At 42.8% G+C, this 15,295-nt stretch overlaps 1 protein-coding gene across 1 annotated transcript in view; it reads right to left on the reverse strand.

Moving 5' to 3' along the window:
• CCDC125 (coiled-coil domain containing 125) overlaps nt 1-15,198 on the reverse strand; it is a 47,822-nt gene extending 32,624 nt beyond the window's left edge. The window contains exons 1-2 of the mRNA XM_037738198.1: nt 15,097-15,198; nt 3,330-3,647 (exon numbers count right to left, since the gene is read on the reverse strand). Of these exons, the coding sequence (XP_037594126.1) occupies nt 3,330-3,633 (304 nt within the window). The 5' untranslated portion in view covers nt 3,634-3,647; nt 15,097-15,198. The remainder of the gene's footprint in view (nt 1-3,329; nt 3,648-15,096) is intronic.
• Nucleotides 15,199-15,295: the final 97 nt, after the last annotated feature.

Consider the following 15,295-nt stretch of genomic DNA (forward strand, 5'->3'; position numbering starts at 1 on the left):
AAAAAAAAAAAAAAAAATTAAAGTGGTAAGTTATAAGCAAGAGTATTTTATTGAGAAGAATGTTTACTTTGAAAAAATATTTCTCAAAACAACTTTCTTTGCTATTCTGAACTTTCATTAACATGACAGTATCTAAGACTAAACCTAAATCATGTTTGTACTGTGATGGATAATACAAGCTTCCATGAGGGACAGAGTGACTCTGGGTTGGCAGTGACAAGTTCTGTTCTATTAATACTTGTGGTAGGCAGAATATGATGTCCACATGCCAATTCCCAGAAGCTGTGAACACATGGCCAAAGGGACTTTGCAGATGCAATGAGACTAAGGATTCTGAGACAAGAGAGTACTCTGGATTATCCAAGTGAGTCCAGTGTACTCATAAGAGTCCTTATAAATGAAACAGGGAGGTGACAGGGTCAATGTCAGAGTGATATGATATGAGAAAGACTCAGCCATTGTCTTTCTTTGAAGATGGCTTTGAAGATGGGGAGGGGGCCATGAGCCAAGGAATGAAGGCAGCCTCTGGAGCTAGAAAAGGCAAGAGAATAGAGAATCTTCCCGCTGAACCTCCAGAAAGAATGCACCCACCCTGCCAATGCCCTGGCTCTAGCCCAGTGAAATTTATTTGGGACTTTTTTTTTTCCACAGGGAGAGGGTCTTGCTCTATTGCTCAAGCTGCAGTGCTCCTGCTTCAGCTTCTCGAGTAGTTGGGACTACAGGTAGACACCACTGCACCTGGCTAATTTTAAATTTTTTGTGTGGAGTTGGGGTCTATGTTGACCAGGCTAGTCTCAAACTCCTGACCTCAAGCAATTTTCCCACCTCAGCCTCCAAAAATGCTGGGATTATAGGTATGAGCTACCACACCTAGCCTGTTTGGGACTTCTAATCTACAGAATTGTAAAATAATAAATTTGTGTTGTTTTAAGCCACTAAATTTGTGGCATTTTGAAAATTATCTATTAGTGATAGATGGGGCCAACTTCGATAAAAAGAAAAGTTTATAACCCAACAAAATGGGAACTCATACTATTACTAGTCAATCTTATTTATACCCCAGTGTTTCTTCATATTTTTATAAAGGCATCTTAGTATCATGCTCAGTTGTCAACATTTTGCTTGCAAACAGTATCCATTCTCTACACACAATAAGGAATTGGATGAGAAATATAAAAATCATCCCATTCTAATTTCAAGAGGGATTTTGAAGGCTGGGGATGAACACTGAGCTGCCATGTTTTTTTGTAAATCTGAAACCATGTTTCTTAAATCACTCTCATGTTGTTCTAATTTGTGTTTGTTCAACTTTGTGGGGAAGTTTCAGAACAGAAAGTTTTACAACACAGATTACAAAACATTTAGAGCTGGTGCCAAGGTACAGGTATGGACTCATCCACAGATTCCCAATCATTTTGGAGTTGTAACATTCTATCACAATATGATGCTCAATTTTATTATTTCCATAAGGTAAGGTATAATTTCTTTTGGGTTATGATAAACTAAGACAAATTTTGTTTTGACAATTTTTGAAAATTTCATGACATCTTAAAATAAGCATCTCTGTTCTTCGTGGAACACTCCTTTCCCAAAGAGCCACTGCCTTACTCTCCACTTCATTCTGGTGCTCAGGCCACGGTGGGAGGACTGCTTGAGGTCAGGAGTTTGAAATCAGCAACATAGTGAGACCTTGTCTCTAGATTTTTTTTTTTATTATTAGCTGGCTGTAGTGGCATGTGCCTGGAGTTTCAGCTACTCAGGAGGCTGAGGTAAGAGGGTTGCTTAAGCCCAGGAGTTTGAGGTTGCAGTGAGCTGTGATCGTGCTACTGCATTCTACCATGGTGACACAGTGAGACCCTGTCTCTTCAAAAAAGAAAAAAAAAAGTCACCTCTTTAGTGAGGCCTTCCTAACCCTGGCCTGAAATAGGAGTGCCCCATTCCCCATAATCACTCACTATCCCTTCACTTATCACTGTCCAATGTTATGCATATGTTGATTTGTAGGGGTTTTTTGTTTGTTTTGTTTTGTTTTTGAGAAAAAGTCTTGCTCTGTCGCCCAAGCTGGAGTGCAGTGGCACAATTTTGGCTCACCACAACCTCTGCCTCCTGGGTTCAAGCAATTCTTGTGCCTCAGCCTCCTGAGTAGCTGAGACTAAAGACATGTGACACCATGCCCAGCTAATTTTTGTATTTTTAGTAGAGATGGGTTTTGCCACGTTGGCCAGGCTGGTCTCAAGCTCCTGACCTCAGATGATCCACCTGCCTCGGCCTCCCAAAGTGCTGGGATTACAGGCGTGAGCCACCATGCCCAGCCTGTAGGTTTATTTTCTATCTCCTCTATTAGAATGTGAAATCTATGGCATTAGGGCCTTTGTCTATTTAATTTACTGACATTATTCTCAGAAATTAGACTTGTGGCCGGGCGCGGTGGCTCAAGCCTGTAATCCCAGCACTTTGGGAGGCCGAGGCGGGTGGATCACGAGGTCAAGAGATCGAGACCATCCTGGTCAACATGGTGAAACCCCGTCTCTACTAAAAAACTACAAAAAATTAGCTGGGCATGGTGGCACGTGCCTGTAATCCCAGCTACTCAGGAGGCTGAGGCAGGAGAATTGCCTGAACCCAGGAGGCGGAGGTTGCGGTGAGCCGAGATCGCGCCATTGCACTCCAGCCTGGGTAACAAGAGTGAAACTCCGTCTCAAAAAAAAAAAAAAAAGAAATTAGACTTGTGCCTGGCACCTAACAATGCCCAATAAATATTTATTGCCTACAAAAAAAAAATACATAAAAAAAGGCAAGGTTGGTAATCATAGATATCATTAACAAACATATTATTGATGCGTAACAACTACTGTATTTCAAATTTGTACAATATTTAGAAATATAAATATCAACTACTTTTGTACTACCACCAATCCCAAGAGATGATAAATTCTAAAGGCCGGGTGTGGTGGCTCACACCTGTAATCCCAGCATTAGGCAGGCCAAGGTCGGCAGATCACTTGTAGTCAGGAGTTTGAGACCACTCTGGCCAACATGGTGAAGCCCTGTCACTACTAAAAATACAAAAATTCGCTGGGCGTGGTGGTACGCACCTGTAATCCCAGCTACTCTGGAGGCTGAGGCAGGAGAATTGCTTGAACCCAGGAGGCGAAGGTTGCAGTGAGCCGAGATCATGCCACTGCACTCCAGCCTGGGCAACAAAGTCAAGACTCCATCTAGGAAAAAGAAAAGTTTCTAAAATCCACTATGGTTATTTATTTTAGGTTTTGGATAGCTTTCATAATATTCACAGGAGAAAGAAAGGAGAGGAAATTCAGCATTCTTACCAATGTTACTTTGTTGTCTGTAATTGGAAATTCTGGTCACTTGAGGGTGTGTATCTTGCAAGATCTTATGCACGGAATACTGAAAAATTGCTTCACTTCTTTCTTCTCCCTTTCTCGGAAATGGAGGAGGGCTAAAATTCTTTCCATCTGATTTTTTTCTAGACCTTTGTGAAACTTCTACTTCATAAATACTACCGGGTTTTCTTCTGAGGCCATACCCTAAATCACCTTCTGTCATGTCATCCTCTTCTGTTTCCCAGAGCTGCCCGTCTGACTCACTTGATGACCTCGCCACCTTGCTCATTGGTCAAGTGCCGTCTTTAGTATAAGAAAAAACGGTTGTCTGTAGTTAAGAAGAAGGGTAGTTAGGAAACCATCAGTAGATCCAACAATCCCACTTCTGGGTATTTACACAAAACATTTGAAATCAGTATGCCAAAGAGATGTCTGCATTCCCACATTCACTGCAGCACTATTCACAATAGCCAAGAAATGAAATCAACCTAAGTGTCCATCAAAGATGAATAGGTGAAGAAAATATGGTGTGGGGTGTGTGCGTGTGTGTGTGTATGTGCACGCGCGTGTCCATGTGTGTGTATACACACAAAGGAATACTAGTCAGCCTTGAAAAAGAAGGAAATCCTGTTATTTGGGACCTCATAGATGGAACTGGAAAATATTATGCTAAATGTAATAAGCCAGGCACAGAAAGACAAATACCAAATCTCCCTTATATATAAAATCAAAAACAATCAAACTCAAAGTAGCAGAAAGAAAAGTGGTGGTTACCCGAGGTTGGAGGATGGGAGGAATGGGGAGATGATGGTCAAAGGGCACAAAGTCCTAGTTAGACAGAATAATAAGATTTCATCCTTTGGAATACATTGCACAGCATGCTGAGTACAATAATGTATTGTACATTTATAAAAATGTATTGTACATTTCAAAATTGCTCATAGAATAAATTTTAAATGTTCTCACCACAACAATAATATTTGAGATGATAGATATGGTAATCAGCTTGATTTAATTATTGTACATTGTATTCATAAATCATAACATCACTTTGTACCTCATAGACAGCTATAATCTGTCAATTTACAATTAAAAAAACAAAAAACCTAACAAACAAAATGAAAAAGAAATCCATCAGTAAAGTCATGTGTCACTTAATGATGGGAATACATTCTAAGAAATGTGTTCTTAGGCAATTTCATCATTGTATGAACATCATAGAGCACACGTACATACATACACAGACCTAGACAGTATAGCCTACTACACACCTGGGCTACATGGTGTAGCCTACAGTTCCTAGTCTACAAACCCGTACAGCATGTTACAGCACTGAATACTGTAGGAAATCATTACATATAGTTAATATTTCTGCATGTAAACATACCTAAACATAGAAAAGGAACAGTAAAAATGCAATAATATCTTATGGGACTACCACCATCTATGTGGTCTGTCATTGAAACATAATTTGGTACATGACTGTATGATAAAGTCGAGTTTTCCAGGGGAAAAAAGTTTATTCTTGTATTATACAGGCATAAATATCCCAGCAATGAATGTACTTACACATAAATGCCCTTGCAATTCAAATATAAGTATTTAACATTTCAGGACTATTTTTTTAGAGACAGGGTTTCACCGTGTTAGCCAGATGGTCTCAATCTCCTGACCTCAGGTGATCCACCGGCCTCAGCCTCCTAAAGTGCTGGGATTACAGGTGTGAGCCACCGCACCCGGTCTTATTTACACAAGCTTTAGAGCAATACAAAATTCAGAAGTCTCTGAAGAATGAGACTTCCAGTGACTAAGAGCATTCATGTTAGAGGAGCATTCTACATCCGTCCCTTCTCAGCCCTTATCCACTTCAAGTGGTCAAGGCACTTACAGTCTCTCCTACAGCCCCACTTGGTTCATTTTCTATTTCTTATCTTTTCTTTTTGAGACAGGATCTTGCTCTGTCACCCAGGCTGGAGTGCAGTGGTATGACCTCGGCTTGCTGCAACCTGTACCAGCCAGGCTCAAGCAATTCTTCTGCCTCAGCCTTCCAAGTAGCTGGGACTACAGGCACGTGCCACCACACTCAGCTAACTTTTCTATTTTTTTAGAGCCACAAACCTTATCACAGGTACATATATAGGTACGCATATGTACAGGAAAAAACGGTATATACAGGCATGAGGTCAGAGACGAGTGTAAAGCCTCGGGTGACTGAAAGTTTTTTACTGTAGTGGAGTGTTCTGAACACAGGTTTGGCACGATTTGAGAAAGAGGGGGAGAGAAGGAAAGAGAGGCACTTTCTTCCCTCTTACCTATTCGCTTTCCCTAATACAAAACCTCTGCTAGTTATGTCTGTTCAGAAATAGAAAATGAGGCTGGGCAAGGTAGCTCATGCCTATAATCCCAGCAGTGTGGAGGTCGAGGCAGGTGGATCATTTTAGGCCAGGAGTTCGAGACTAGCCTGGCCAACATAGTGAAACCCTGTCTCTACTAAAAATACAAAAATTAGCCAGGTGCAATGGCATGTGCCTGTAATCCTAGCTACTCGGGCAGCTGAGGCAGGAAAATTGCTTGAACCCATGAGGCAGAAGTTGCTGTGAGCCGAGGTCGTGCCACTGCACTCCAGCCTGGGTGACAGAGAGAGACTCCATCTAAAAAAAAAATTTTTTTTAGCCAGATATAGTGGTACACGCCTGTAGTCCCAGCTATTCGGGAGGCTGAGGCAGGAGAATTCTTGAACCTGAGAGGCAGAAGTTGCAGTGAGCCGAGATCAAGCCACTGCACTCCAACCTGAGCTACAGAGCAAAACTCCATCTCAAAGAAGAAAAAAAAAGAAAATATCTTATTGTATATTTTTCTACAGTGGCTGATCTCTAGTAACTGAAACCCGGAAGGCCAAAGCATGGATAAGGGGAAGGCTGCTGTATTTGCACAGCTGGTTCCTCACTCTCTTTGGGTCTTTAGCATCACCTTTTCAGGGGGGCCTTTCCTGCCACACCTTCCAAAACTGCAAACTCTCTTCCCTATCCCACTTCTCTGTTTTATTTTTCTCCTTAGCAGTTACGACCTTCTAGCACACTCCTCCATATTTTACTCGTTTTTTAAATCCCACCACTAAAACCAGCGCCAATAAGAAAGGGGAAGCCAGTGCAACAGCGGGAGTCCAGAGCGGCGGGAGTGAGTCCACAGCAGCGGAAGGCAGCGTGGCCCTGACCTGTAATGCACCTGGACAGGGAGGGCAGCGCAGCGTTTCCCCTCCATAGCCCAGACCTGCTCCAGATGGCCTGCGGTAGAATGGGGGTTCCAGAAGGAGAGAAGGGTTTTGTTTTTTTATTTACTTATTTGGGAGATGAGGTCTAGCTATGTTGCCCCGGCTGGTCTCCAACTCATGGGCTCAAGTGATTCTCCCAATTCAGCCTCCAGAGTAGCTGGGATCATAGGAGTGAGGCACCACGTGGGGATGGGGAGCAGATATACACCACACTCAATAAATACTTGTTTAATAACTGAATAAAGGAAGGGAGGAATAAACAAACTGAAATACAATCACCCCAAGGAATGCAAGGGGAACTGGTTCCAGGACCCCTGGGGATTTTCTTGTATCCTCAAATTATTGGCCAGGCATGGTGGCTCACACTTGTAATACCAAGGCTTTGGGAGGCTATAGCAGGAGGATTGCTTGAGCCCAGGAGTTTGAGAACAGCCTGGGCAACAAAGTGAGAATCCATTTCTACAAAAAAAATTTTAAACTTAGTTGGTGGCACATGCTACTCAGGAAACTGCGGTGGGAGACATGTTTGGGTCTGGGAGGTGGAGGCTGCAGTGAGCCATAACTGTGCCTCGACACTCCAGCCTGGGCTACAGAATAATACTCTGTCTCAAAAAATTTTTTTAAATTAATAAAAAAGGTATTGTATTTACATATTACCTGGGCACATCCTCCCGTGTACTTTATATTTTCAATTGTCTCTAAATTACTTATATCGAATACAATGCCTATATATTACTTCATTCCTGTGCATTGACTGATTTTGAGACAGAGTTTTGCTCTTGTTGCCCAGGCTGGGGTGCAATGGCGTGATCTCGGCTCACCGCAATCTCTGCCTCCTGGGTTCAAGTGATTCTCCTGCCTCAGCCTCCCAAGTAGCTGCCATTACAGGTATGTGCCACCACGGCTGGCTAATTTTGTATTTTTAGTAGAGATGGGGTTTCTCCATGTTGGTTAGGCAGGTCTCAAACTCCCGACCTCAGATGATCCACCCACCTCGGCCTCCCAAAGTCCTGGGATTACAGGCATGAGCCACTGTGCCTGGCTTCATTCCTGTGGTTTTAATCTCGTACTCTGAGTGCTGCAAATTCATCTTTGTTTTTGGAACACTGTGGATTTTTTTCCCCAAATACAGGTATTTTAAATCCTGGTTGGTTGAATCAACCAATGTGGAACCCACAGAGCTCCTATCCTATCTCAGGCCATCCAGAGCAGGTTTGGTTAGACTGTACTTGCCTCTAGGGCAGAAAAAGAAAACCAGCACCCTAGCAGGACTCCACACCAGATACAGAGGAGTTACACCTGCCTTTCTTCCCAGCAGAAAACTCCTGGCAAAAATGGCTACAGATCAACTAGTATCGCTGAGCCCACCCTGTGTGGAGACCACCCCAGTCACCTACCTCGTGACATGAAGCAGCTAGGAGAAGCCAAAATGCTCAACCTTGTGCCTCCAGTTCAGAGTGCAGATAAGAGGGACTTTCACCACCAGGCATTTCAAAACAGTTGCTTTGTTACAACTGTTTAGAAATATTTCATCCTTCTCTCAAGGTTCATTTAAAAAAAAGTGGGGTGTGGGGTAAACATATCTGACACTTTCCTCTAAATATCCTGCTGTTTAAGTAGTTCCTTGCCAAAACTTCTAAAGAAATTTAATCTGTCTTGCATTTGTTGTGGAGATCTCTCTATTCTTCCACTATTAAAACCTTATGTAGATACCAAATTAATCTGACCATGTATTAAGGAATTTGTCATTTTTAGGGCCAAAATGCCATGTATTTTCAATGTTAAAAACAAGGACCCTTAAAAGATTTGAACAGATATGTCACAAAAGAAGATACTTGGATGGAAAGATGCTCAGCATCATTAGTCATCAGGCAACTATAACTTAAACCACAGTGAGATTCCAATGCGCAGCACTGACAATTCCAAGTGCTGCTGAGGATGTGGAGTAACTGAAACTCTCATATATTGGTGGTGTGAGTAAACCATGGTACAACCACTGTGGAAAACAATTTGACATCTTCTTATAAACATGTGACCGGCCACTGCATTCTTCAGGATTTACTCAAGAGAAATAGAACCCTTTGTCCATACAAAGATGTGTGAATATTTTCCCAGGCTGGAGTGTAGTGGTGCGATCTTGGTTCACTGACACCTCTGCCTCCCGGGTTCAATCGATTCTCCTGCCTCAGTCTCCTGAGTAGCTGGGATTACAGGTGCCTGCCACCATGCTCAGCTATTTTTCGTATTTTTAGTGGAGATGGGATTTCACCATGTTGGCCAGGATGGTCTCAATCGCTTGACCTCATGATCCGCCTGCCTCGGCCTCCCAAAGTGCTGGGATTACAGGTGTGAGCCACTGCATCCGGCCGGATTTGTTTTTTAAGAGACAGGGTCTCACTCTGTTGCTTAGGCTGAAGTGCAGTGGTGCAACCACAGCTCACTACAGCCTCGACATCTTAGGCTCAGGTGATTCTCCCACCTCAGTCTCCAAAGTAGCTGAGACTACAGATGTGTACCACCTTACCAGGCTAATTTTTAATTCTTTTTGTAGAAACAGGGTCTCTGGCCATCTGGTCTTGAACTCCTGACCTCAAGGGATCCTTCCACCTCAGGCTCTCAAAGTGCTAAGATTAAAGGCATGAACCACTACCCCTGGCCTGGAGATGGATTTTTAATACAGATGTTGGATGTCAGAGCCAACCCTCTTAGCCACTGTTTTGTATCATTTGGAGAATTTCAATAAAATTAACATCACAGTATACCAAGTTTCTATTATTTATGACTTCAAATACAACTTAAAGTAAAAGTCTAAAATACCTAGTTTGAGCAACATCTAACAGAGGTACTGGATGCATTTTTTTCCCAAATTTTTATAAAATCATCTTGGTTCTTTTATAAGATTATTTCCTTAAAAAGGAGATTTGTCCATTTTACTTTTCAAGGTAGATAAGAAGATATTTATTGAATCAAAGAATAATCCCTTGGGAGGCTGTGTTTTACCTCTAGTGCAGTAGACTCCTGCTTATTAAGGGCAATCTTTGGCCTGTGTTGGTGTGGTCAGGATTAGGTGGGCAGCAGCAAAGAAAATGGAATTGGTCAACACAAGGAGAAAAAGTTGTAAAAGGAAAGCGTAAGCAATCGCAGAGTTAGCTATGAACATTTTTCAATGGACCACATAAATTCAGGCATCATGGGTATGTCTTTCTGCTATTCAGAGTTGAATATAACGAGTGTTTTATTTTGTTTGTTTGTTTTTTATCCCTGCCTTCTGCTTTTTAAACTTAACTTCAGGCTGGGCACGGTGGCTCACACCTGTAATCCCTGCACTTTGTAAAGCTAAAGCAGGAGGATTGCTTGAGCCTAGTAGTTTAGACCAGCCTGGGCAACACAATGAGACCTTGTCTCTATAAAAAAAGGAATAAAAAAGAAAATTGCTGGGTGTGGTGGTGCACAGCTGTAGTCCCAGCTACACAGGACCCTGAGATGGGAAGTTGAGGCTGCAGTGAGCTGTGATCCCGCCACTGCACTCTAGTCTGGTCAACAGAGTAAGACCCCATCTCTAAAAATAAATAAAATAAAATGTAACTTCAGGGACTGCTAACTGTATATTCTCCTACTTTTTATATGCTAATAGTAAGGAAACATGAAATACAATACAAATTAAATTTCACTTTTAAAATACATTACTTCCAAGAAAGTGAAAATATTTGAACTTACTGAATTAATCAACCAGTTTAATATATTCAGGGTTGATGACCAGGGAAGCAGCAGGATGTATTAACAGAGAAGGCACTGACGCAGGAGGTCTGGGTTCAAATCTCATTTCACCACTTGCTGCTTTTTGATCTTGGGTAAGTCATTTAACTTCTTACAGCCTGTTTTATTTCTTAATGGGGGTTAAGCACAACTACATTATGGGGACACTTTTGGGCATCATTGATATAATTGAAATCAACTATGATAGCCAAATCAATGTTTATTGAATTCGAATTTTTTTTCAATTGCCAACTTAAGGGACTAGATTTTTGGTTCTTCAGAGCTCTAAAATTGTTTCTGTATCAGCATTTTCAGTGTGCCCCAGGGAACACATTCTCCAGACTATTAGGTTTTGCTAGGAATAAAGGGGTCCTTTTGGTTTTATTGAGGGATTTTTTTTTTTTTTTTTTTTTTTTAGATGGAGTCTCCTCTATCACTAACACTGGAGTGTAGTGGTGCAATCTTGGCTCACTGCAACCTCCACCTTCCAGGTTCCAGCAATCCTCATGCCTCGGCCTCCTGAGTAGCTGGGATTATAGGCACCTGCCAGCATGCCTAGCTAATTTTTGTATTTTAGTAGAGATGGGGTTTCACCAGGCTGGGCAGGCTGGTCTTAAACTCCTGACCTCAGGTGATCCACCTGCCTCTGCCTGCCAAAGTGCTGGGATTACAGGGATGAACCACCATACCCCGACTTTTTTTTTTTTTTTTAAAGATGGGGTTTCACCATGATGGCCAGGCTGGTCATGAACTCCTGGCCTCAGGTGATCCAACCACCTCGGCCTCCCAAAGTGCTAGGATTACAGGCGTGAGCCACTGCACCCAGTCTACTTTTTTTTTTTTTTAATTAAAATGAGTCTGTATTTATGCCTGTTATATGTTCAATCCATTCAGCAATTTACACTACCATTTAATTTCTAATTGGACAAAATTAGAAAATAATAAAAAAAATGTTGAACAATAAGTAAATAGTTAAATCTTGGTTTACCAACTTTATAAAATATTATGTAACTAAACAAAATTAAGTAAATAACTATTAGAGTTATAGTATTATAGCTAACACAGTTTAAAAATACTATGTAATATTGACTAGGCAGCACATGATAAATGCTCACATATACAAGAGTAAAACATAAAAGGCAGAATTCAAAGTTGTCTGTACTAGGGACAAAGACTAGAAGAAAAACGAAAGATAAAAATAAATTAGTAGGATTGGAGTATTTTTCCTTATGTTATTTTTACTATATATATATATATATTTTTTTTTTTTTTTTTACAGTGCCACAAAATCTAAGAATACCTACAGCTGATTCTGTACTATGCTGTAATCTTAAATAGATAAACATGGAAATTTCTTCACACTTTAAATCTTTGACTTTTAAAAGATGACTTGAATCAATATTTGCTGTCTAAAATAGATGTGTCAACTTTTAGGACTAAAGTCTTTATTTTTATATGGACAGGTTCTCAGTCTGTTGCCCAGGCTGGAATGCAGTGGCACAATCACAGCTCACTGCAGCCTCAACCTCCTGGACTCAAGTGACCTTCCCATCTCAGCCTCCTGAGTAGCTGGGACTACAGGCGTGTGCCACCACACCTGGCTAATTTTTTTGTTCTTTGTAGAGGCTAATTTTTGTATTTTTTATAAAGATGAAGTCTCCTTATGTTGCCCAGGCTGGTCTCGAACTCCTGGACTCAAGCAATCCTTTTGCCTCAGCCTTCCAAAATGCTGAGATTACAGGTGTGAACCACTATGCTCAGCCAGGATTAAAGTGGTTGTTTTTTTTTTTTTTGAGATGGAGTTTTGCTCTTGTCATCCAGGCTGGAACGCAACGGCGCAGTCTCGACTCACTGCAACCTCTGCCTCCCAGGTTCAAGCGATTCTCCTGCCTCAGCCTCCCGAGCAGCTGGGATTACAGGCACCTACCACCCACACCCAGCTAATTTTTGTATTTTTAGTAGAGAAGGGATTTCACCACGTTGGCCATGCTGGTATTGAACTCCTGATCTCAGATGATCCTCCCACCTTGGCCTCCCAAAGTGCTGGGATTACAGGCATGAGCCACCGCACCTGGCTCAGATATATTTTTTTCTATTCCAGTCCAGGCATACATGACTTGTCCCAAATACAATGGTAGTTTGCAGCAGAGCCAGAACTAATAATAATACTTCTGGCTGTTTGCCCAGTCTTCTGGGCACTTAGGAAAGGCTTTAGGATGAATAGATTACAGTCTGTTAGCAGTCATACCACTTTTCCACTAAAACAACTCTTTGAAAGATGACCAGTGACTTCCTAATAGCTAAATCCAAGATCAAGTCTCATTCCTCAGCCTCCTATACCTTTGCAGGAGCTGTGACACTCCTGACTCACAAAGTCCAGGTCCTGGGTCCACCTTGGCTCCCAAAGCCCCAAGAAATAGAAATCTGATCCTCCTCCTTCCCTGACTGCTTCATATCTGTCCTCTCAGGCTCTTTTTCTTCTTCCTGTCCCTTTTGTATATGTTTGGCTTCCTCTCTTACTACTCTCAAATACACATCTCCAGCTGGATATCCTGCCAGCAATCCAGCACATCTTGTTCAAAAACAAACTTACTATCCTCCCAGCCCCCAACCCAGGTCTCCTCCTGAGTCCTCTATTTCTGCAAATGCATCAACCATGCTCCAAAACACTCAGGTGCAAAACTTTGGAATTGTTTTTTCCTCTTTGGCCCTCTCATGCCTTCAGTTGCTATCTCTTCTAGACCCACAAAAATCTCCCCAAATCATGTCACTCTTTGTACATTAATTTCACTGCCCTGGTTGAACTTCTCTAATTCCCCTGGGCTAGCCCTAACTGGGCTACATCAAGCCAACCTACATACTGGTGCCAAGCACAAACCAAATGATGTTCCTCTCTTGCTCTAAAACATTCCATGGCTCCCATGGCATGTATAATTACAGTCAGCGTCACCCTGTTTTCCTTTTTTAAAAAAGTTTAGGCCAGGTGAGATGCCTCACACCTGTAACCCCAGCACTTTAGGAGGCTGAGGTGGGCAGATCACCTGAGGTCAGGAGTTTGAAACCAGCCTGGCCAACATGGTGAAACCCTGTTTCTACTAAAAATTCAAAAATTAGCTGGGCATGGTGGCAGGCACTTGTAATCCCAGCTACTTGGGAGGCTAAGGCGGGAGAATCTGTTGAACCTGGGAAGTGACCATTGCAGTGAGCTGAGACGGCGCCATTGTAACAAGAACGAAAACTGTTTATTTTTTCTTTTTTTAAGACAAGTCTTGCTCTGTTGCCCACATTGGAGTTCAATGGCGCTACCTGGGATCACTGCAACCTCCGTCTCCCAAGTTCAAGCGATTCTCCCACCTCGGCCTCCCAAGTAGCTAGGATTACAGGTGCCCACCACCACGCCCAGCTAATTTTTGTATTTTTGTAGAGACGGGGTTTCATCATGTTGGCCAGGCTGGTCTTACTATTGACCACAGGTGATCTGCCTGCCGGCCTCCCAAAGTGCTGGGATTACAGACATGAGCCACCATGCCCAGCTGAAACTCCTGACCTCAGGTGATCCGCCTGCTGGCCTCCCAAAGTGCTGGGATTACAGACGTGAGCCACCACGCCCAGCTGAAACTCCAAATAAATAAACAAAGTAACCAACTTTTAAAAAGGAGCTTTTTTTTTTTTTTTCTACAACAGAGCTCCAGTTTTCACCTTCCGTTTCATCTGGCAGTACTCCCTGCGTGTACTCTGTGTTTCCACATAAGAGGAACTGCACCTGCTCCCAAGGCTCCGCCCTCAGCTCAGCTTGCTCAGCTGCAAGCCTATGTTGGTGGCATTCTTCACCCCAGGAATGCCAGCCCCCCTCTCAGGCCCCCCTCAGTTCAGGACAGCACTCCCTACAGCAGCCTTCCTGACTCCCTAGGATCAGATGTGATTTGTTCTACATCTGAGTCTTCCCTGTTCGGAGAGGTTTTATTGCACCTTTTTAATAGTGCTTACTTCCTACCTGACCTAGACTGACTGTGTATTCCCTTGTGCAGAGACTTTGTGTGTCTTGTTTGCTTATACATAACAGATGTTCCAAAGATATTTGATAGAAACGAAAGAGAAAACCGATTCCTGTCCGGAAACCTTTGGATAGAAGAATCTACACTCAGTAGCCTGACAACTCTGCCTTAGCAAACAAGTTGGTCAAACAGATGCCTAATTCCTTAGCAAAGAGGAACTAACTTGAGTCCTTCCTGGTGAACTAACGCACTTTGCTTTAGGATTTTAACTTTTCATTTTAGAATAATTTTAGATTTACAGTAAGTTGCAAAGATAGTGCTAAGAATGCCTGTATTCCTGTATACCCTTTACCCAAATTCCTCTAATGTTAACATTTGTGTACAATTTATCAAAATTAAGACATTAACATGGCTACATGCTATTAACTAAACCACAACCTTTGTTAGTTTCTTCACTAGTGTTCTTTTTCTGTTTCAGGATCCAAACCAGGATACTGGCACTATAGTTTCGTAAGGCTCAAAATTAACAGAAAAGAAAAAAAGAAGGAGGGGAGGGAGAGAGAGAAATAGGGTCTCTGAAATCTATTTCTTAAATTTTTCCTTATCAGACGAGGCCAGTAAACTGGCTTTCAGGGAAAAGGAGCCAGTTTGGACAGTTTCTCCACAACCTGCAGAGTTTCCGCGAATCTGCGCAACCCGCCTCCCCATCCTCCCCACTGCCGGTTCCCACCTGGCAGGTCTGACCCCGGGCACCCTCTCAGCGTCTGTGGCGGGAAGTGGAGCCGGGACTCTGGCTACGCTAGCAGCGCTCTCCTCCCGCCGCGCCCCCGCTCACCGCCGCGCCCCCGCTCACCGCCGCGCCCCCGCTCACCGCCGCGCCCCCGCTCACCGCCGCGCCCCCGCTCACCGCCGCGCCCCCGCTCACCGCC

The sequence above is a fragment of the Cebus imitator genome, unplaced genomic scaffold, assembly GCF_001604975.1.
Source record: "Cebus imitator isolate Cc_AM_T3 unplaced genomic scaffold, Cebus_imitator-1.0 Scaffold50, whole genome shotgun sequence".
In the NCBI taxonomy this organism is placed as follows: domain Eukaryota; kingdom Metazoa; phylum Chordata; class Mammalia; order Primates; family Cebidae; genus Cebus; species Cebus imitator.